The sequence below is a fragment of the Meriones unguiculatus genome, chromosome X, assembly GCF_030254825.1.
Source record: "Meriones unguiculatus strain TT.TT164.6M chromosome X, Bangor_MerUng_6.1, whole genome shotgun sequence".
Taxonomy (NCBI): domain Eukaryota; kingdom Metazoa; phylum Chordata; class Mammalia; order Rodentia; family Muridae; genus Meriones; species Meriones unguiculatus.
In genome coordinates, this window is record NC_083369.1 from 56,642,479 (window position 1) to 56,657,569 (window position 15,091).

A 15,091-nucleotide genomic window follows, 5' to 3' on the forward strand; every position below is an offset into this window, starting at 1 on the left:
GCCAGTTTAGAAATAGTCTGTCTTATGATTAACCTATGGCTATTGACTAGTCCAAAAAATGCTTCCATTTTTCTTTCCCACTCTTGTAAGTTTGAAGGTTCCAATCATACTAAAGGTTACCTAACCCATGCTGGAATTCCCCTTGAGTAACTATAAAAGAAGCCTGAGAGCTCACATCGGGGTCTTTTGCCATTTTGCTTTGCATAGGCAAGGACCTCGGTGCACTGGTCTTCGGCAGACTATAACGCTCTTTGCTGTTTGCATACTATTTGATTCTGGAGTGTTTTCTTCAGTAAGTTCCAGACCCTAACAAGTAACTATTGTTCTGTGGAAATATATTTCACAGCAATAGAAAACTTATGGGGGGGACATCTGCAACTACCATGGCTAGGAGAGTAATGATCCACGAGAAAACAAGGTTCAACAACTAAGTAGTTGCCATTGGTTCAATCTTTGAGAATCTGATATGGAGAAGTTTATTTTACGCAAAAAATAACAGCACAATTTGGTGATAATTTTACTGGTGATAAACAACTCAGTCCCATGTGCAAATCAAAGCTTAAGACATGACGACATTGAAGTTCTTTATAAAGCACATGTGACATCTTCCATAAGGATGGGCTCTCTAGATTGACTGAGAAAAACCAGCTCATGATAAGGGTCTGGGAGAGGATCTGATGTGGTTTCAGCTACACAGATAGTGCAACAGTAACCAGGCACCACCTCCGTTCTCAGCCTTTTGGGAAAAATAAATAAATAAATAAACACATAAATAAATAAACAAGTAATACATCTCTCCCCTTGAAGAGATAGCACTTTGTACTTTGTGTTTAATATTTCTAGTTCTCCTACTGCTGCTTATCTGTGAGCACAAGTGCTTCCATGCCACTCACAAAAAAAAAAAAAAAAAAAACTGGTGCAGGAGAAGCTGGAGTAAATACCTACAACTGTCAGCCTTTACTAGAATTAGCTGCATAGTTGTGAGAGTGCTAAAGCAGAAGTGATCCACATAAAACTTATCACAAGGAATGGCTGTTAGAGCCAGGGTCTGTTTTGTCCAGTACACCTGATAGGAGGTGTTTCTCAAAGAAATGTTGGCATCTAATGGAGTGGAGAGTTCACTGAGTAGAACTTTGGATGTGACAGTATGTTTATTGTTTCTGGCTCTTCTTCTTCCAGTAATGGTGTTTCACTAGTCACCCAGAAACCAAAACCACTCCTGTACATTTCCAAATATCCTCTCTCACAAGGAGTAGAGCTGAGCAAAGAACTTTTAGGGTTACAATAAAAGCTGTGCAACTATGACATAACAAGGTTTTAAATTAAAAAAAAAAAATGTATGGCTGTACCAAATGTTGTCACAAAAGTACTTCATTAACTATAATGTTTCCCAAACTGCATAGCCCTGAGAACCACCAGAGGTCCTCATTGAAAAAAAATGACTTTCCAGTTCCTTGTGTAATATGCTCTATAGATTGGAGTGGAGGTCCAAGAAAACCTCGATTTTTTTAATTATCTCAAGTAAATATTTTGTCCACATGAATTTTGAAAATATTGGGCGAGAAATCTACGTATTCATTTATCGAAAATTCAGCATGCTGAACTGTGACTCAGCAACATTCTGATACTGTGTCTCTTACAGAGTTGTAAATATCTGGCCCTGAACAATTCTATTATATAAGATACTCAGTTGGTCACACAGTGATTGTAAGTGGAATTGGTGATACTACCCAACCTTTCCCCTCATTACCAGAATTACTCCTTGAGACAGGTTTTACACACACACACACACACAGAGAGAGAGAGAGAGAGAGAGAGAGAGAGAGAGAGAATTCTATTCTTCACATTTAAAGCACAGACTTCTGATATGGGATGTACGTTTTTCTAGAGACTTAATTTAGGACGCCATGCATGCTGTGTAAGCACTCTACCAATGGGCCATATACCCAGCTCATGGAATTAATAATTTTAAGCCCATGCCTCCAATTTTGTGCCTATTTTACTACTTTTGACTTCCTTTACCACGTGGTAGGTTTTCCAGATGAAAGTGCTAGTAACTCCTTTCACTGTTCTTCTTTTAATCTTATTCTCAGGATAACCTACCCTGCATTTACTTCCATCCAGCCTCAACTTCCAGATAGCAACTATCCCAGGTGTGTGCACACAACGTAACACCAACAGCCAATGGCATTTCCCACTATTTCCAATGTTTCCCTGCTAATGTCCGGTGCCACAGGGCCCTAGCAATAAGGATCTAAAACCCAGAGACTATATGTAAGTGCACAGTCTGTTCCCTCTAGGCTCTCTTACCAATGTTGGTACTAGACTTTCTAAGCCTTCTAATTCTACAGTCTGTCTCAGCTCTCCCTCTACACAGCTAAGCCTCAACTGAATGATAGGATGTATGCTACTCAGGTGGTACAAGCGCTTCCAGTAGGACAGAACTGACATGACAGTGCAAGGGCTGTCAGTGAATGACTTCCCTGTTGCCAGGGTAGAGCCACTGCAGCCATTGGTACTGCTGCTTAGACATGCTTGGGTGACTAAGCTGCCTATAGGCTACATCTGAGCAGGGGATCTAGGTCCTCTCCATGCATGGCCCTTGGCTGGAGCATCGGTCTCTGAAGGTCCCCTGGGCCTTGACTTTTTGGCTCTGTTGGTCTCCTTGTGAAGCTCCTGTACCCCACAGGCCTTTCTATCTCCTTCTTCTACAATAACATTCCCTAGTAAAAGCAACAAGGGTTGTCAAGGAGTCAGTGGCCGGCTCTTTGATCACCTTCCCCCGGTGTGTGTGGGGGGGGGGGGTGGAACTTTGCCAGGCCATAGAGGAAGAGGATGCAGACAGCTTAATAGGCTAGGATCAGATGGTAGGGAGGAGGACCTCCCCTATCAGTGGGCTAGAGGCGTGACATAGGGGGAGGAAAGGGAGGCAGGACGTGACTAGGAGGAGATGAGATGAGGGAGGGGGCTACAGGCGGGGTACAAAGTGAATAAATTGTAATAAATAATAAATCAATTTATAAAAAAGAAAGAAATGCTTTGGTGGGCGCCAGAAAAAGTGACTGGAAAAAGGAGTCTGCAAGCTTAAAGACTTGTCATTAACATAGTCCCGCCCCGCGCCATGCCTATGACGTAGCCTTTCTCGGGCCTTTTCGCCCCTCCCACAGACTGCTACTCCTCCCCTTAGCAAAACGCTCAGCGGGAACTGAGGAGGTGAAGCCTGGACGGGGATCCACAACAGCTCAGCCCAGGTGCTTCCAGCTCCTACCGGACGGAGGCGCACTGGGTCCTGTCCTCGGTCTCCCACGGAAGTGTATTTGGCGCACCGGAAGCCACTCGGGGTGAGCCATGGCGGGTTTGCCTGTTAGAGACCCAGCGGTGGATCGTTCTCTGCGTTCTGTGTTCGGTGAGAGGATTTCGGTGGTGCCTCCAGTAAGGGAGGGACATTCCCTGCGGTCCCCATCTGGACCGGGTGTCCGGGCGTGCATGCGGTTTAGCTGCTGTCCTTTGACGCGGCGGATTGCTGTACTCGTGGGCGGACAGATGCTCCCTCTCACCCCACCCCCTTCGGCCCCTAGGTATCGGAGGTTTGCTGTAGAAAGGTTCAAGGAGCTAGATTCTAGCGTTTGTCTTTTTGCGTTATCCCCTTCATGATTCTCAGTTATTTTTTTTTAAGAGAAAAGGTGTGTGGAAACAGAGCTTCCCTTTTCCGTGCTGCTTCTCCTAGCCCAAAATACAGATTTTATTCTGAAGCCATCGATCCCCATATCCACTTCCCGCCCTCTCATAAACGTGTAATATCGCTTGCTTTTTACTTATAATGTTGCATCCAACCATACTGGTAGCAGCCACCTGGCATCTTGAGGTGGGTTGTGAGTGAATGAACGAGTGAGTGAATGAATGAGTAACGCTCAAGGAAATTTCAGATGAACAAAACTAAGCATTTCTTAGGATTTAAATGTGTTATTTCTATGTGTATTGCTTTTAAAGCACGTTTTGGGTTGATAAAGTTGCCTCGAATTCAAAGCCAGCCTAAGCTACACACCAAGGCTCTTCCTTAAGACAAAAATAACAAGAAAGAAGCACTGTTTAAAAGAGACATGACAAAGCAGTTCAGAATAATTTTTAAACACTTTTTTGCTATATTCATGGCTATTCCTCCATGAGTGTGTATACATGGAAATTAAAACATGAAACCTCCTCCTAACCCCCTTCTTAAAATTTTTATTTTTAGTAGTCACTGGTAAGACTTAACAGGGCTTTGGATAAACACCAGTTCTTAAACATTTATTTTCATCATAGTTAAGGAAAAGCTTTTTATTTGTCATCAATATGAGAACTGTTTGAAAAACACCATTTTTTATTTAGTCTCTGGCTCATTTCCCTTGTTATGAGGCCTGAAAAGATAGAGTAGAAGCCCAGATTTTGGAGAACAATGAGTTCAGTCAGTTGTTACATCTATATTTATACAAATAGAAAGCCTACTGTTTACTTTCTCACTGAAAAGTTCTGTTGCTGTCCCAGAATTGTAACATGTTATGTATTCCTTAGTGGGAAACATTCCTTACGAAGCTACTGAAGAACAACTGAAGGACATCTTCTCTGAGGTTGGGCCTGTTGTTAGTTTCAGGTGAGATCTTTCAAGAATCTTCCCTGTGAGATTCTTAAAAATCACAGATTTTGAGATAAATATGCTTGCTCTATAATTCATATTTACTCCTACCCAAAAGATTTCTTCCATTAAAAACTAGGCCACAGAGAAAGAGGATTCAGTCCTGATGAGACCTGATTGACTAGAGTCAGATAGTAGGGGAGGAGGACCTTCCCTATCAGTGGACTAGAGGAGGGACATAATGGGGGAAGAGAGAGGGAGGTTGGGACAGAAAGGAGATGAGGAAGGGGGCTACAGCCAGGACACAAAGTGAATAAATTATAATAAATAATAATAATAATAAATTTAAAAATATTTCACTCTGCCCAAAGGTTGCCCATAAGTCTCAGTATCTACATTGATAGTCTGCAGGGCAGAGCCTTTCAGAGGTCCTCTGTGTCAGGCTCCTGACTTGTTCCCTTTTCTCCTTCTTCTGATGCCCAGCCTCTTTGCCTTTCTGGATAGGAATTGAGCATTTCAGCAAGAGTCCTCCCTCTTGATTAGTTTCTTTAGGTGTACAGATTTTAGTAGGTTTATCTTATATTATATGTCTATATGAGTGAGTATATACCGTGAGCATCTTTCTGCTTCTGAGATAGCTCGCTCAGGATGATCTTTTCCAGATCCCACCATTTACCTGCAAATTTCATGATTTCCTTGTTTTTTATTGCTGAGTGCAGGGAATGTTAGGAAAGAAGTGGGAAATAGTAATATCTGGAGAGTACAGGAACTCCATAAGGAGAGCAACAGAACCAAAAAAAAATCTGAGCACAGGGTTCTTTCCTGAGACTGCTATTCCAACCAAGGACTATGCATGGAGATAACCTAAGACCCCTGCACAGATGTAGCCCATGGCAGTTCAGTATCCAAGTGGGTTCCATTGTAATAGGAACAGGGATTGTCTCTGACATGAACTGATTGGCCTGCTCTTTGATTTCCTCCCCCTGAGGGGAAAGCAGCCTTACCAGGCCACAGAAGAAGACAATGCAGCCACTCCTGATGAGACCTAACAAACTAGGATCAGAAGGAAAGAAAAGAAGTCCTCCCCTATCAGTGGACTTGGGGAGGGGCATGCAGGCAGAAGGTGGAGGAAGGGAGGGATTGGGATGGGAAGAGGGAGGTAACCACGGGGGAGGGGGATACAAAGTGAGTAAAGTGTAATTAATAAAGAAAAATTAAAAAAAATATTTCACAACTCCCTATGCTTCTCCCACTGTTTGGCTATGAGTCTTAGCATCTGTTTCCATCCAGAGGAGCCTCTCAGAGGACAGCTATGCTAGGCTCTTGTCCATGACCATAGCAAAATACCATTAATAGTATCAGGTTGGCTCTCACCCATCGGGTGGGTATCAGGTTGGGACAGGCATTGTTTGGACATTCCCTCAATCTCTGCCCTATCTTTATCCCTGTATGTCTTGTAGGCAGTGTAAATTTTGGTTGAAGATTTTGTGGGTGAGTTAGTGTCCTCTCCCTCCAATAGGAGTTTTTTTCTAGTTAGAGGTTGTCCCCTTCAGTCTCCACGACCCCTGCTACTAGGAGTCTCAACTAAAGTCACCCCCATATCCTTCCAGAAACTTACCCTGTCTTGAGTCAGAAGACCAACAGATCCAACTAACAAAGGCCCAAAGGGGCTTGTGGAGACTGAAGCACCAACCAAGCATAGACTGGACCTAGGCCCCCTACAGAGTTGTAGCTGATGCTCAGCTCGGCCTTGATATGGGTACCCTAGTAAGGAGAAGGGGGCTATCTCTGACATGGACCCTGTTGCCTGGGGCTGCTAGGGGCTGCCTTGCCAGGTGTCAGGAAGAGGACACATTCAGTCCTGATGCAATTTGATGAACTGGGATGGGGGCCCTTCCCTTTTCTGAGGAATAAGGGAGGAGGTATGGGGGAAGAGGGAGGGAGGGTGAGTTGATCTGGATGTAAAATGACTTAATTAAATAATTAAAATGTCTCAGTACCAAGAAGGCAGTCAGAGTTAGAAGGATATCTATCTTACTGTGGACTAAGTTAGAACATGGCAGTGTTAACAGGAAGTGTGTGTGTGTGTGTGTGTGTGTGTGTGTGTTTAACATTTGTTCCTGATCCTTGATTTTGTTCGTCAGATTGGTATATGATAGGGAGACAGGAAAACCAAAGGGTTATGGCTTCTGCGAATACCAAGACCAAGAGACAGCACTTAGTGCTATGCGGAACCTGAACGGGCGTGAATTCAGTGGGAGAGCACTTCGAGTGGATAATGCTGCCAGTGAAAAAAACAAAGAAGAACTGAAGAGTGAGTATGAATTCAAGCCCTATGTCTTACAAGTTAGTGAAGATGAAAGAATGGAAGTTTTCATTTGAGATTATGTTTTAGAAGATGCTGAGGTGGCTAGCTGAATGAATAGCTTCTTAGGACCTGAGGTTCCTGAGGGAGGCATGTCTGTGTTTAAGAAACTTAGTTTTAGAAATCCTTCTGTTTGTGAGTAGTTTTCAGTTTAAGAGAAGGTCCACCAAGCCATCCATTACTTCTCTGTGTTGCCGGATTAGAAACTGGTTGGGGTACTAGGCATTTCTACAGATTCTCTGTTGAAATTAACGTCTTTGTCTGTTTCAGTGTTTTTCTTATAAATGTCAGTCATGACATTTCACTGCTCTAGCTTTCCTCCAAGAAAGGAAGACAGACTCACTTTTCCTTCACAGAAATGAGATTCTCAGGTGGCTTTGGTCTCAGCCCCAGAGAGTTTCAAGTTACTGCTTAGTGATTACAGCGGCCCTGGGAAATAGATGCTTGAAATGACTTAGGTTGTTGTTTTGCCTTTCTGACTTTCTTGTGCTTTCTTCCTAATCAGGCCTTGGCACTGGTGCACCTGTCATAGAGTCCCCTTATGGAGAGACCATCAGCCCTGAGGATGCCCCTGAATCCATTAGCAAAGCAGTTGCCAGTCTTCCACCAGAACAGATGTTTGAGCTGATGAAACAAATGAAGGTGGGAGGAGGCTTTAAATTATAAACAAAATAGTTTACAACAGATTTTCAAGGACCTAGTAGACATAATTCCCTGAGCTTAAATAGTTGAATCTCTAGACACTATTTCTTCCACATTTTGTACACAGAGGCATTTTTATATACAAACAGACCTGCCCAAACAATCCAGCTATGTTTCTGCGTCCCCTGTAGATGTTATATTATAGTGATAAGTGATATTATAGTAAATCCCTTTTCTTCTTGCCTGCCATAGCCAGAATTTTGTGTTTAGTGTCAAAATCAGTGCTAGATCACCAGCCTGGTGTTGTATACCTATAGTCCCACCACTTGGGATGCTGAAGCATAAGGGTCACAGTGAGTTCAAACCCAGAATGGGATACATGAGACATTGTCTCAGAATGAAAGGCAGTAGTAAATCAGAGGGGATGAGGATGGTTCAAATCACTATGAGATTCTTAGTATCAAACCTAAAGGTGAATTTTCTTATCTTCTCAGCTCTGTGTTCAGAATAGTCCCCAGGAAGCACGAAACATGTTGCTCCAGAATCCACAGCTGGCTTATGCTTTGCTGCAAGCACAGGTAGTGATGAGAATTGTGGATCCTGAGATTGCCCTGGTGAGTGTTTCCGGTTCTTATGTAGAACTAGCAGGGTAATCTTTGACTGGGATAGGAACTGCCTGATTGTCTTGTTAAACAGACAGCTCATAGATATATCTTTTCACTTTTTAGAAAATTCTGCATCGCCAGACAAATATCCCAACGCTGATTTCAGGCAACCCTCAGCCAGTCCATGTTGCTGGTCCTGGCTCAGGACCCAGTGTTTCAATGAACCAGCAGAATCCTCAAGCCCCTCAGGCACAATCTTTGGTAGGGTAGTATTCTACAACACTTTTTTAAAATCTGTCTTAAAATGTTATTTTCTTTCCAGGAGACTATTGAGAGAAGAAACAACAGGAATCAGAGATGGTAATTAAAATTTTTCAGGCATAAAAGCAATTTCCAGATTGCAGAACACATGCCACCTGAAAGAATTTAGATTCCGTTCCAAGTTAATAAAACAAAGTGATCCCCCTGTAAGCATTTTTCTAATGAGCTATTTTTTTATGTGTGTGTTGTCTGCCACTATGGTTATCACTTCAATATCCTATGCTATTTAATCCTCATAGCAACAAAAGGAGGTAAGCACTCTTACTGTCTCCATTCTCAGCAACAACAAAGGAAAAAGCTCATGTTCAAAGACATGACTGTAACCCTGCAGGCATAAAACTGACACATCTAAAGGTTGAAATGTGCAGAAGGCTAATTTTAAATAAAGAGTACTCGGTCGTGATCAAAGATGTATATTGCCATATGATAATAACAGTACAACTATTGGAAATATGAAATATTCATTAATGAAAAGTGGAGAAAATTTGGTTACCTATTCAATGGAAAACTTAAAACTGTTATGTAAACGGCATATATCAATAGGAATGTCTAAGAAACCTGACGCAGTACATTAAGGTAGGCAAGAATAGGTGATATCAACACAGATAATGTAAAAATATACTACCATACAGAAAGTAAAACTAAATATGGAAACATTTTCCATGTGGCTATAGATATCAGCATAAATTCTTAAACTGTTAAATGAAATGTAACAATAGTACAATATATAAAGATAACTACGTTTTAAAGATTTATTTTGTTTTATGTATATCTGTTTTTAGACGTGTTTAAGTACATTGTGGGTAAGTAGTTTCTGAGGAGGCCAGAAGAGGATGTCAGATTTCCTGGAATTTGAGTTATATAGACCATTTTGAGCTTCTGTGTGGGTACTGGAAAGTGAACCTAAGTCTTTTGCAAGAGAAGCAAGTGTTTATAAACTTTGAACTACCTCTCTAGCCCAAAGATAAATACTTTAAACATGTGTAAGAATTCAGCCAGGAGTGGTGGTGCATGCCTTTGATCCTAATACTCACGGAGGCAAAGGCAGGTAGAACTCAGAGGTTGAGGCCAGCCTGGTCTATAAAGTGAGTCCAGGACAGCCAAAGCTACAAAGAGAACATTCAACCCTGTCTCAAAGAAAAAAAAAAAATCTTTGAATAATCAGTAATTTAAGTAGAAAAAAATATATGGTGTAACTGAAAAAAAAAACACATAGGAGATTGTGTTTTATATATATATATATGTAGATATATATATTTATAGATATAGACATATACATAGGTAGATATATCTATCTATATAGATGTAGATATATCTATTTATAGATATATCTAGATATAAAGATATATATCTAGATAGATAGATATATCTGTGTAGAGACATCTGTATATATGTGTGTATGTGTATGTATTTTTTTCAGAAGCAAGAAAGCCTATAACTTAGTAAACAAACAAAAACCAAAATGAGTAGTGGACAGTTCACAAAACTGAAAATAACACATTCAACCTTAAAGTAAGATAAATAAATATAAGCTAAAGTAAGCTACCAGATGGGGAAACATAAATAATGTGGATGAATCCAATGATGGTATAGGGCAAGGATTAGTAAGCATCTTCTTCAGGAACAAAGATAGTAAATATATTTGTTTTTACAAGCTCTAATGATCTCTGCAACGTGTAAAATGTGATTGAATCCCAGTAAAGCCTTATTTTAAAGCCACTGATAGAAACAGGCATGGTGGAGCATACCTATAATCCTCTGCACTTAGAAGGTAAGTGTGGGCAGATTGAGAGTTCAAGGTCATCCATAGCCACCTAGCAAAATTGAAACCAGTCTGGGTTATTAGACCCTGCCTCATGAAACAAACAAAAGACTAGAACCTTCAGAAATTAAAGTTGTTTGCGATCAAGCCTGACAACCTGAGTTCAATCCGTGGGACCCACATTGTGGAAGGAGAGGGTGTCTTCCTGCAAATTGTCTTCAAGTGTGCCATTAGTATATGCTCATGCAATGAATAGATGGATGGATGGCTAACAAGATGGCTCGGTAGATACAGGTACTTGTTGCCACATCTGATAATCTGAGTTCAATCCCCAAGTGCCACATAGTAGAAAAAGGGAACTTAAACAACATTCCCACTGGAGTGTACATATGAACCCAAGTTAGGGGAAAAGTTATAGATAGGGTCTCAGTATGTAGCTCTGGCTGTACTGGAACTCAATGTGTAGACCAGGCTTTCCTTTTAACTCTGAGATCCACCTGTCTGCCTCCTGAATGCATGTGCCACTATGCCCAGCCTGAAAAAAAAATTAACTGGTGATGAGTTTAACCAATTTGGTGGTGCACGCCCTTAATCCTAGCACTTGAGAGGCAGAAGAGTCTGGATTTCTGAGTTTGAAGCCAGCCTGGTCTATATAGAAAGTTCCAGGACAGCCAGAGCTACAAAGAAAACAAACAAAAAGAAAAGAGGACTTTAGCCAATGAGCAATAGTTTACCATACCCTGTCCTAAACAAGTATTTTGCAGAAATGGAAAATTAACTAAGACTGAAAATTCAACTGTTCTAAAAGAATGGTAAGTGGCAAACCTGGGGTCTGAAAGTAGTCTAATATCAACCTGTTTTAACCACCTCCCTGTGTACTTTTCTCTTTTTTAGTTTCAAATACAGTGAACATGTATGATTTTTTTAAAATATTCATACAAAATATTTTGCAATGTATTGCTGTGCTTGTTGTTATATTTTTAGTTTTTGTTGTTATAAACCTGTAAGTTGAACCTTGAAGGGGAATAGTGATATATACACACAAGTTAAAAAATATCAAAGGCTTCAAGCATACACTGGAAGTCCTGAAATGTATGTCTGCAGAAAACAAGGTGCTAATACATTTCACTCTACCACTCTACTATCACCACTCGTAATGGTTAGTTTAGTCATGAAAATGTGAGCCAGTAATGCTCTATTTAGATTCATGCTGTTTTGGACCTTATGCAACAGGCAAACCACTGCTGTTGGGTCAAGAAACACTAGATATGAGCAGCATTTCCACTCTGAATCTCCATCCTCATTTCTTTATTACTAAAATGTCACTCTACACAGACTGCAAACATGTAGAAAGAGAGGGGACTACTGAACTCAGACTCAACTTTCTTTTTGGTGCTCGTGTATTTATCTGTTTTGAAACTTTTCTTTACATTTTAAAGACGTGTATTTCTCTAGGAAATGCCCCATGAAAAGATTGCATTCCATTTCTCTCAGGCAGTTTAACAAAAAAGAAGAAAAAAGAAAAGAAACACCCCCAAGAACAAGTTATTAAAACTTGAACAAATGAAAATTCTTTTCATCTTAAAAGTGTAAGAGTACCAGCAAGAAATTTTTGAAGTCTCAGTCCCTTTTTTATCTTGAGGATAAGGCATTTAAAAAAACAAAAGAACTCAGACTCAACTTTCTTTTTGGTGCTCGTGTATTTATCTGTTTTGAAACTTTTCTTTACATTTTAAAGACGTGTATTTCTCTAGGAAATGCCCCATGAAAAGATTGCATTCCATTTCTCTCAGGCAGTTTAACAAAAAAGAAGAAAAAAGAAAAGAAACACCCCCAAGAATAAGTTATTAAAACTTGAACAAATGAAAATTCTTTTCATCTTAAAAGTGTAAGAGTACCAGCAAGAAATTTTTGAAGTCTCAGTCCCTTTTTTATCTTGAGTATAAGGCATTTAAAAAAAAAAAAACAAAACAAAAACAAACAACAAAAACACTCTTACTCTTAGGCACCTATCAGTGAACGAGTTATTTGCTGCCTTGACATGTGGAGAAAACGCACTTGTCTGTCACTACATTAGGCATACTCCATCTTAACCGGATTCACATAACCGGACTTAGGTTATGTACTAAGGTTTTCTTCTGTGGAACGTGTGATAAAACTAATGTTATAGAAGACATGTCATAGAAAAAGGATGTTTGGCAGACTACTGGAACTACCAATTTTAAGAAAAACTTAAGGCCATCAACGAAATATTTTGAGTTTCTACAGAAATGTGCTCATACTTGTTTTTTAATTCTTCAGGGTGGAATGCATGTCAATGGCGCACCTCCTCTGATGCAAGCTTCTATGCCAGGTGGAGTTCCAGCCCCAGTGCAAATGGGAGCTGCTGTAGCAGGACCTGGCCCTGCTTCCTTAGCCCCTGCAGGTAACTTGTAGTAGAGTCTTTACCATTTTTTTTTTTTTACTTTGTTGAGGTTTTATAGTAGAAACTGCTTAAATGTAGCCAATTATGTGTGACAATAGGATCTTGAGATAAAATAAATGTATAACTGTAACATGTATTCTAGGCTGAGGAAACTAGATGATTTCTTCTTTGTTTTGTATTGTTAAGAAAAGATCATGCTCCGTAGTTGGGGCTAGCCTGAAACTTGCAATCCCCCTATTTCAGATGCCCAAGTGCTGGGATTAGAGACTTATGATGCCGCCAATGTTCTGGTCACACACTTGGATGTCACACCATTGGCAAACTGCCATATTAATTTCTAAATATCTGTTCTCCATTTCTGTACATACATTGTCATGAAATGCTGATATATAGGCTATTAATCAGTATCTTCACTGGACATGTTGAGTAACCTTGCCATAGTGAATAAAAAATAGCTGTGCATATTCAAGGGATAATTAATAGAATCCATAAGCTCCTCTTAATATTTAAAGATAACTTTACATCTTTTGTCTGCAAAATAGAGTCCCCTACTCCAAATGACCATAGAACCCTTAAAAAAAGTAAGACCACATACTTTGCCATGAGTTAAATTTAACAAATTTGAGGCGATAGAGTTTTTGCAGATTACATTATTTGATTTTAAACCAGTAAAAGTAGAAATTAATAATTAAAAGGTGAGTAGGAAGAAGTCTGAACTTGGAAAATTAAGAAACATACTATAGTTATTTAAAGAGCTATTTAAAACTTTATAAATGGTGTAGGTTAAAACAAAAAGTTATATATATATTTCATATAAACAAGTATGAGAAATAGTAAAAGGTAAAGGTAGTGCCTAAAGGAAAATGAATATTCTTAAATACCCATATTACTAAAAAATAGAGTAATTACATACTAGTTCTAAATAATTAGAAAAATAATAAACTACAAAGACCACAAAGAGGGAATTAATGCATATTGGGGTGTAGCAAAGCCCCATGTTCAGTCCCTACCACCGAATAAAAAAAAATATGCTATCAAAATAACTTTCCCCAGAAAAGAGAACCAAAAGACAAAAACTGAGTATATTCATGAAATTTAAATAATTTAAATAACTTTCAAGGATGTTTTGGAGTTTATAGTATTTATAGTTATGAATTCATTAAAACTTCATGGAAAATTTGAGCTGTCCTACAGAGCTCTTTGAAAACTGGTAAAAGGGAAAACAACCTACAGAAAAATACAAGAAGAAACTTAAGAGGTTCATAGAAGAGCAAAGCCAGGTCACCAACAAAACAGCCTCATTTATAGCTTGGGGGTTGCACTTAACTCAGTGCCAAGTTTCAATTAAGAAGACAGTATTTGTAAAGAAATTTGTACTCATACATTACTGGTAGAAATAGGGAGGTTTTCAACCTTTGAACAGAGTATTATAATATGAAAGATTTATGTATTTTGACCACCAGTTCCACCACTGGGGATTTAGCCTACACAAATAAAAAAGGTGTTATGTGATGATTTCTTTATGTGGAAAATTATGCTCATAATGCCTTCGAATGCTATCTCTTCCTCAGATCCTAAATCTTTGTATTGTGTTGGTGATTGGTCTAGAGTCAATGGAATACAATGCTGTGGCTGGAAGGAAGCTTTAAAATCATTTAGACTAGTGATTTTCAGACTTTAATGTGTGTTAAAATCACCTCAAGGGCCTATGAAATACAGATTGATATTCCCTGCTGCCAAACTATAATTTAATTAGTCTGAGGTGCAGAACCCACAGTTTTTCAGTTTTTGCATTTTTTTATTTTGTTGATTCTGATATGGCTTGTCTTGCTGGTGACCACTTTATAAGGACATTTGGAGCAACTTGTTCAGTTTACAAATAAGGAAGCCTGGAATGTAGTGTTTTTATTGAGTTAGAATTACAGTTACTTAGAGCTGGGTTAGTGCCCAGTTCTTTGGGTACTTAATTCATAACTTTTTTAGTGCTTAGCATGTTCAAAGAAATAGGGACAATGTGATGTGTACTTTCTATTTTAAGGAAGTATTAATGAACTGCAAACAAATCAGCTTGCCTTTTGTCCCCACTCAACAGCATATCTTGCTCCTTTGAGGAAAAGAGAATTATTGCTATGTGGAAGGGACCAGACAAGGATTTCTGGTGCGTGATTATTCTTTATATAGTAGTCATCATACCCCATCTGGTTAGTGTAGAGCATAGGTTCTCAACTCTGTTAAGTCCAGTATCCCCTTTTTGTAACAGATATTGTACAGTGCCTTTATTGTTCTGAAATACAGTGCACAGATGATACAACCTTTGAAATATGACTTCAAAAATTAATATAATGCCCTAACTGTAACA

General features: G+C 39.4%; 1 protein-coding gene across 4 annotated transcripts in view; it reads left to right on the forward strand.

Moving 5' to 3' along the window:
* The first annotated feature begins 3,198 nt into the window (after positions 1–3,198).
* The window catches only part of Cstf2 (cleavage stimulation factor subunit 2), a 35,982-nt gene continuing 24,089 nt past the window's right edge, over positions 3,199–15,091 (forward strand). For 2 of the 4 annotated variants that reach the window (XM_060375547.1, XM_060375549.1), the window contains exons 1-8: positions 3,204–3,406; positions 4,552–4,630; positions 6,757–6,926; positions 7,483–7,619; positions 8,114–8,233; positions 8,348–8,485; positions 12,609–12,732; positions 14,825–14,890. In XM_060375547.1, coding sequence (XP_060231530.1) covers positions 3,349–3,406; positions 4,552–4,630; positions 6,757–6,926; positions 7,483–7,619; positions 8,114–8,233; positions 8,348–8,485; positions 12,609–12,732; positions 14,825–14,890 — 892 coding nt within the window. In that variant the 5' untranslated portion in view covers positions 3,204–3,348. Of the gene's footprint in view, positions 3,407–4,551; positions 4,631–6,756; positions 6,927–7,482; positions 7,620–8,113; positions 8,234–8,347; positions 8,486–12,608; positions 12,733–14,824; positions 14,891–15,091 lie in introns of all 4 variants that reach the window. The other 2 variants (XM_060375551.1, XM_060375550.1) reach the window with 2 other exon arrangements.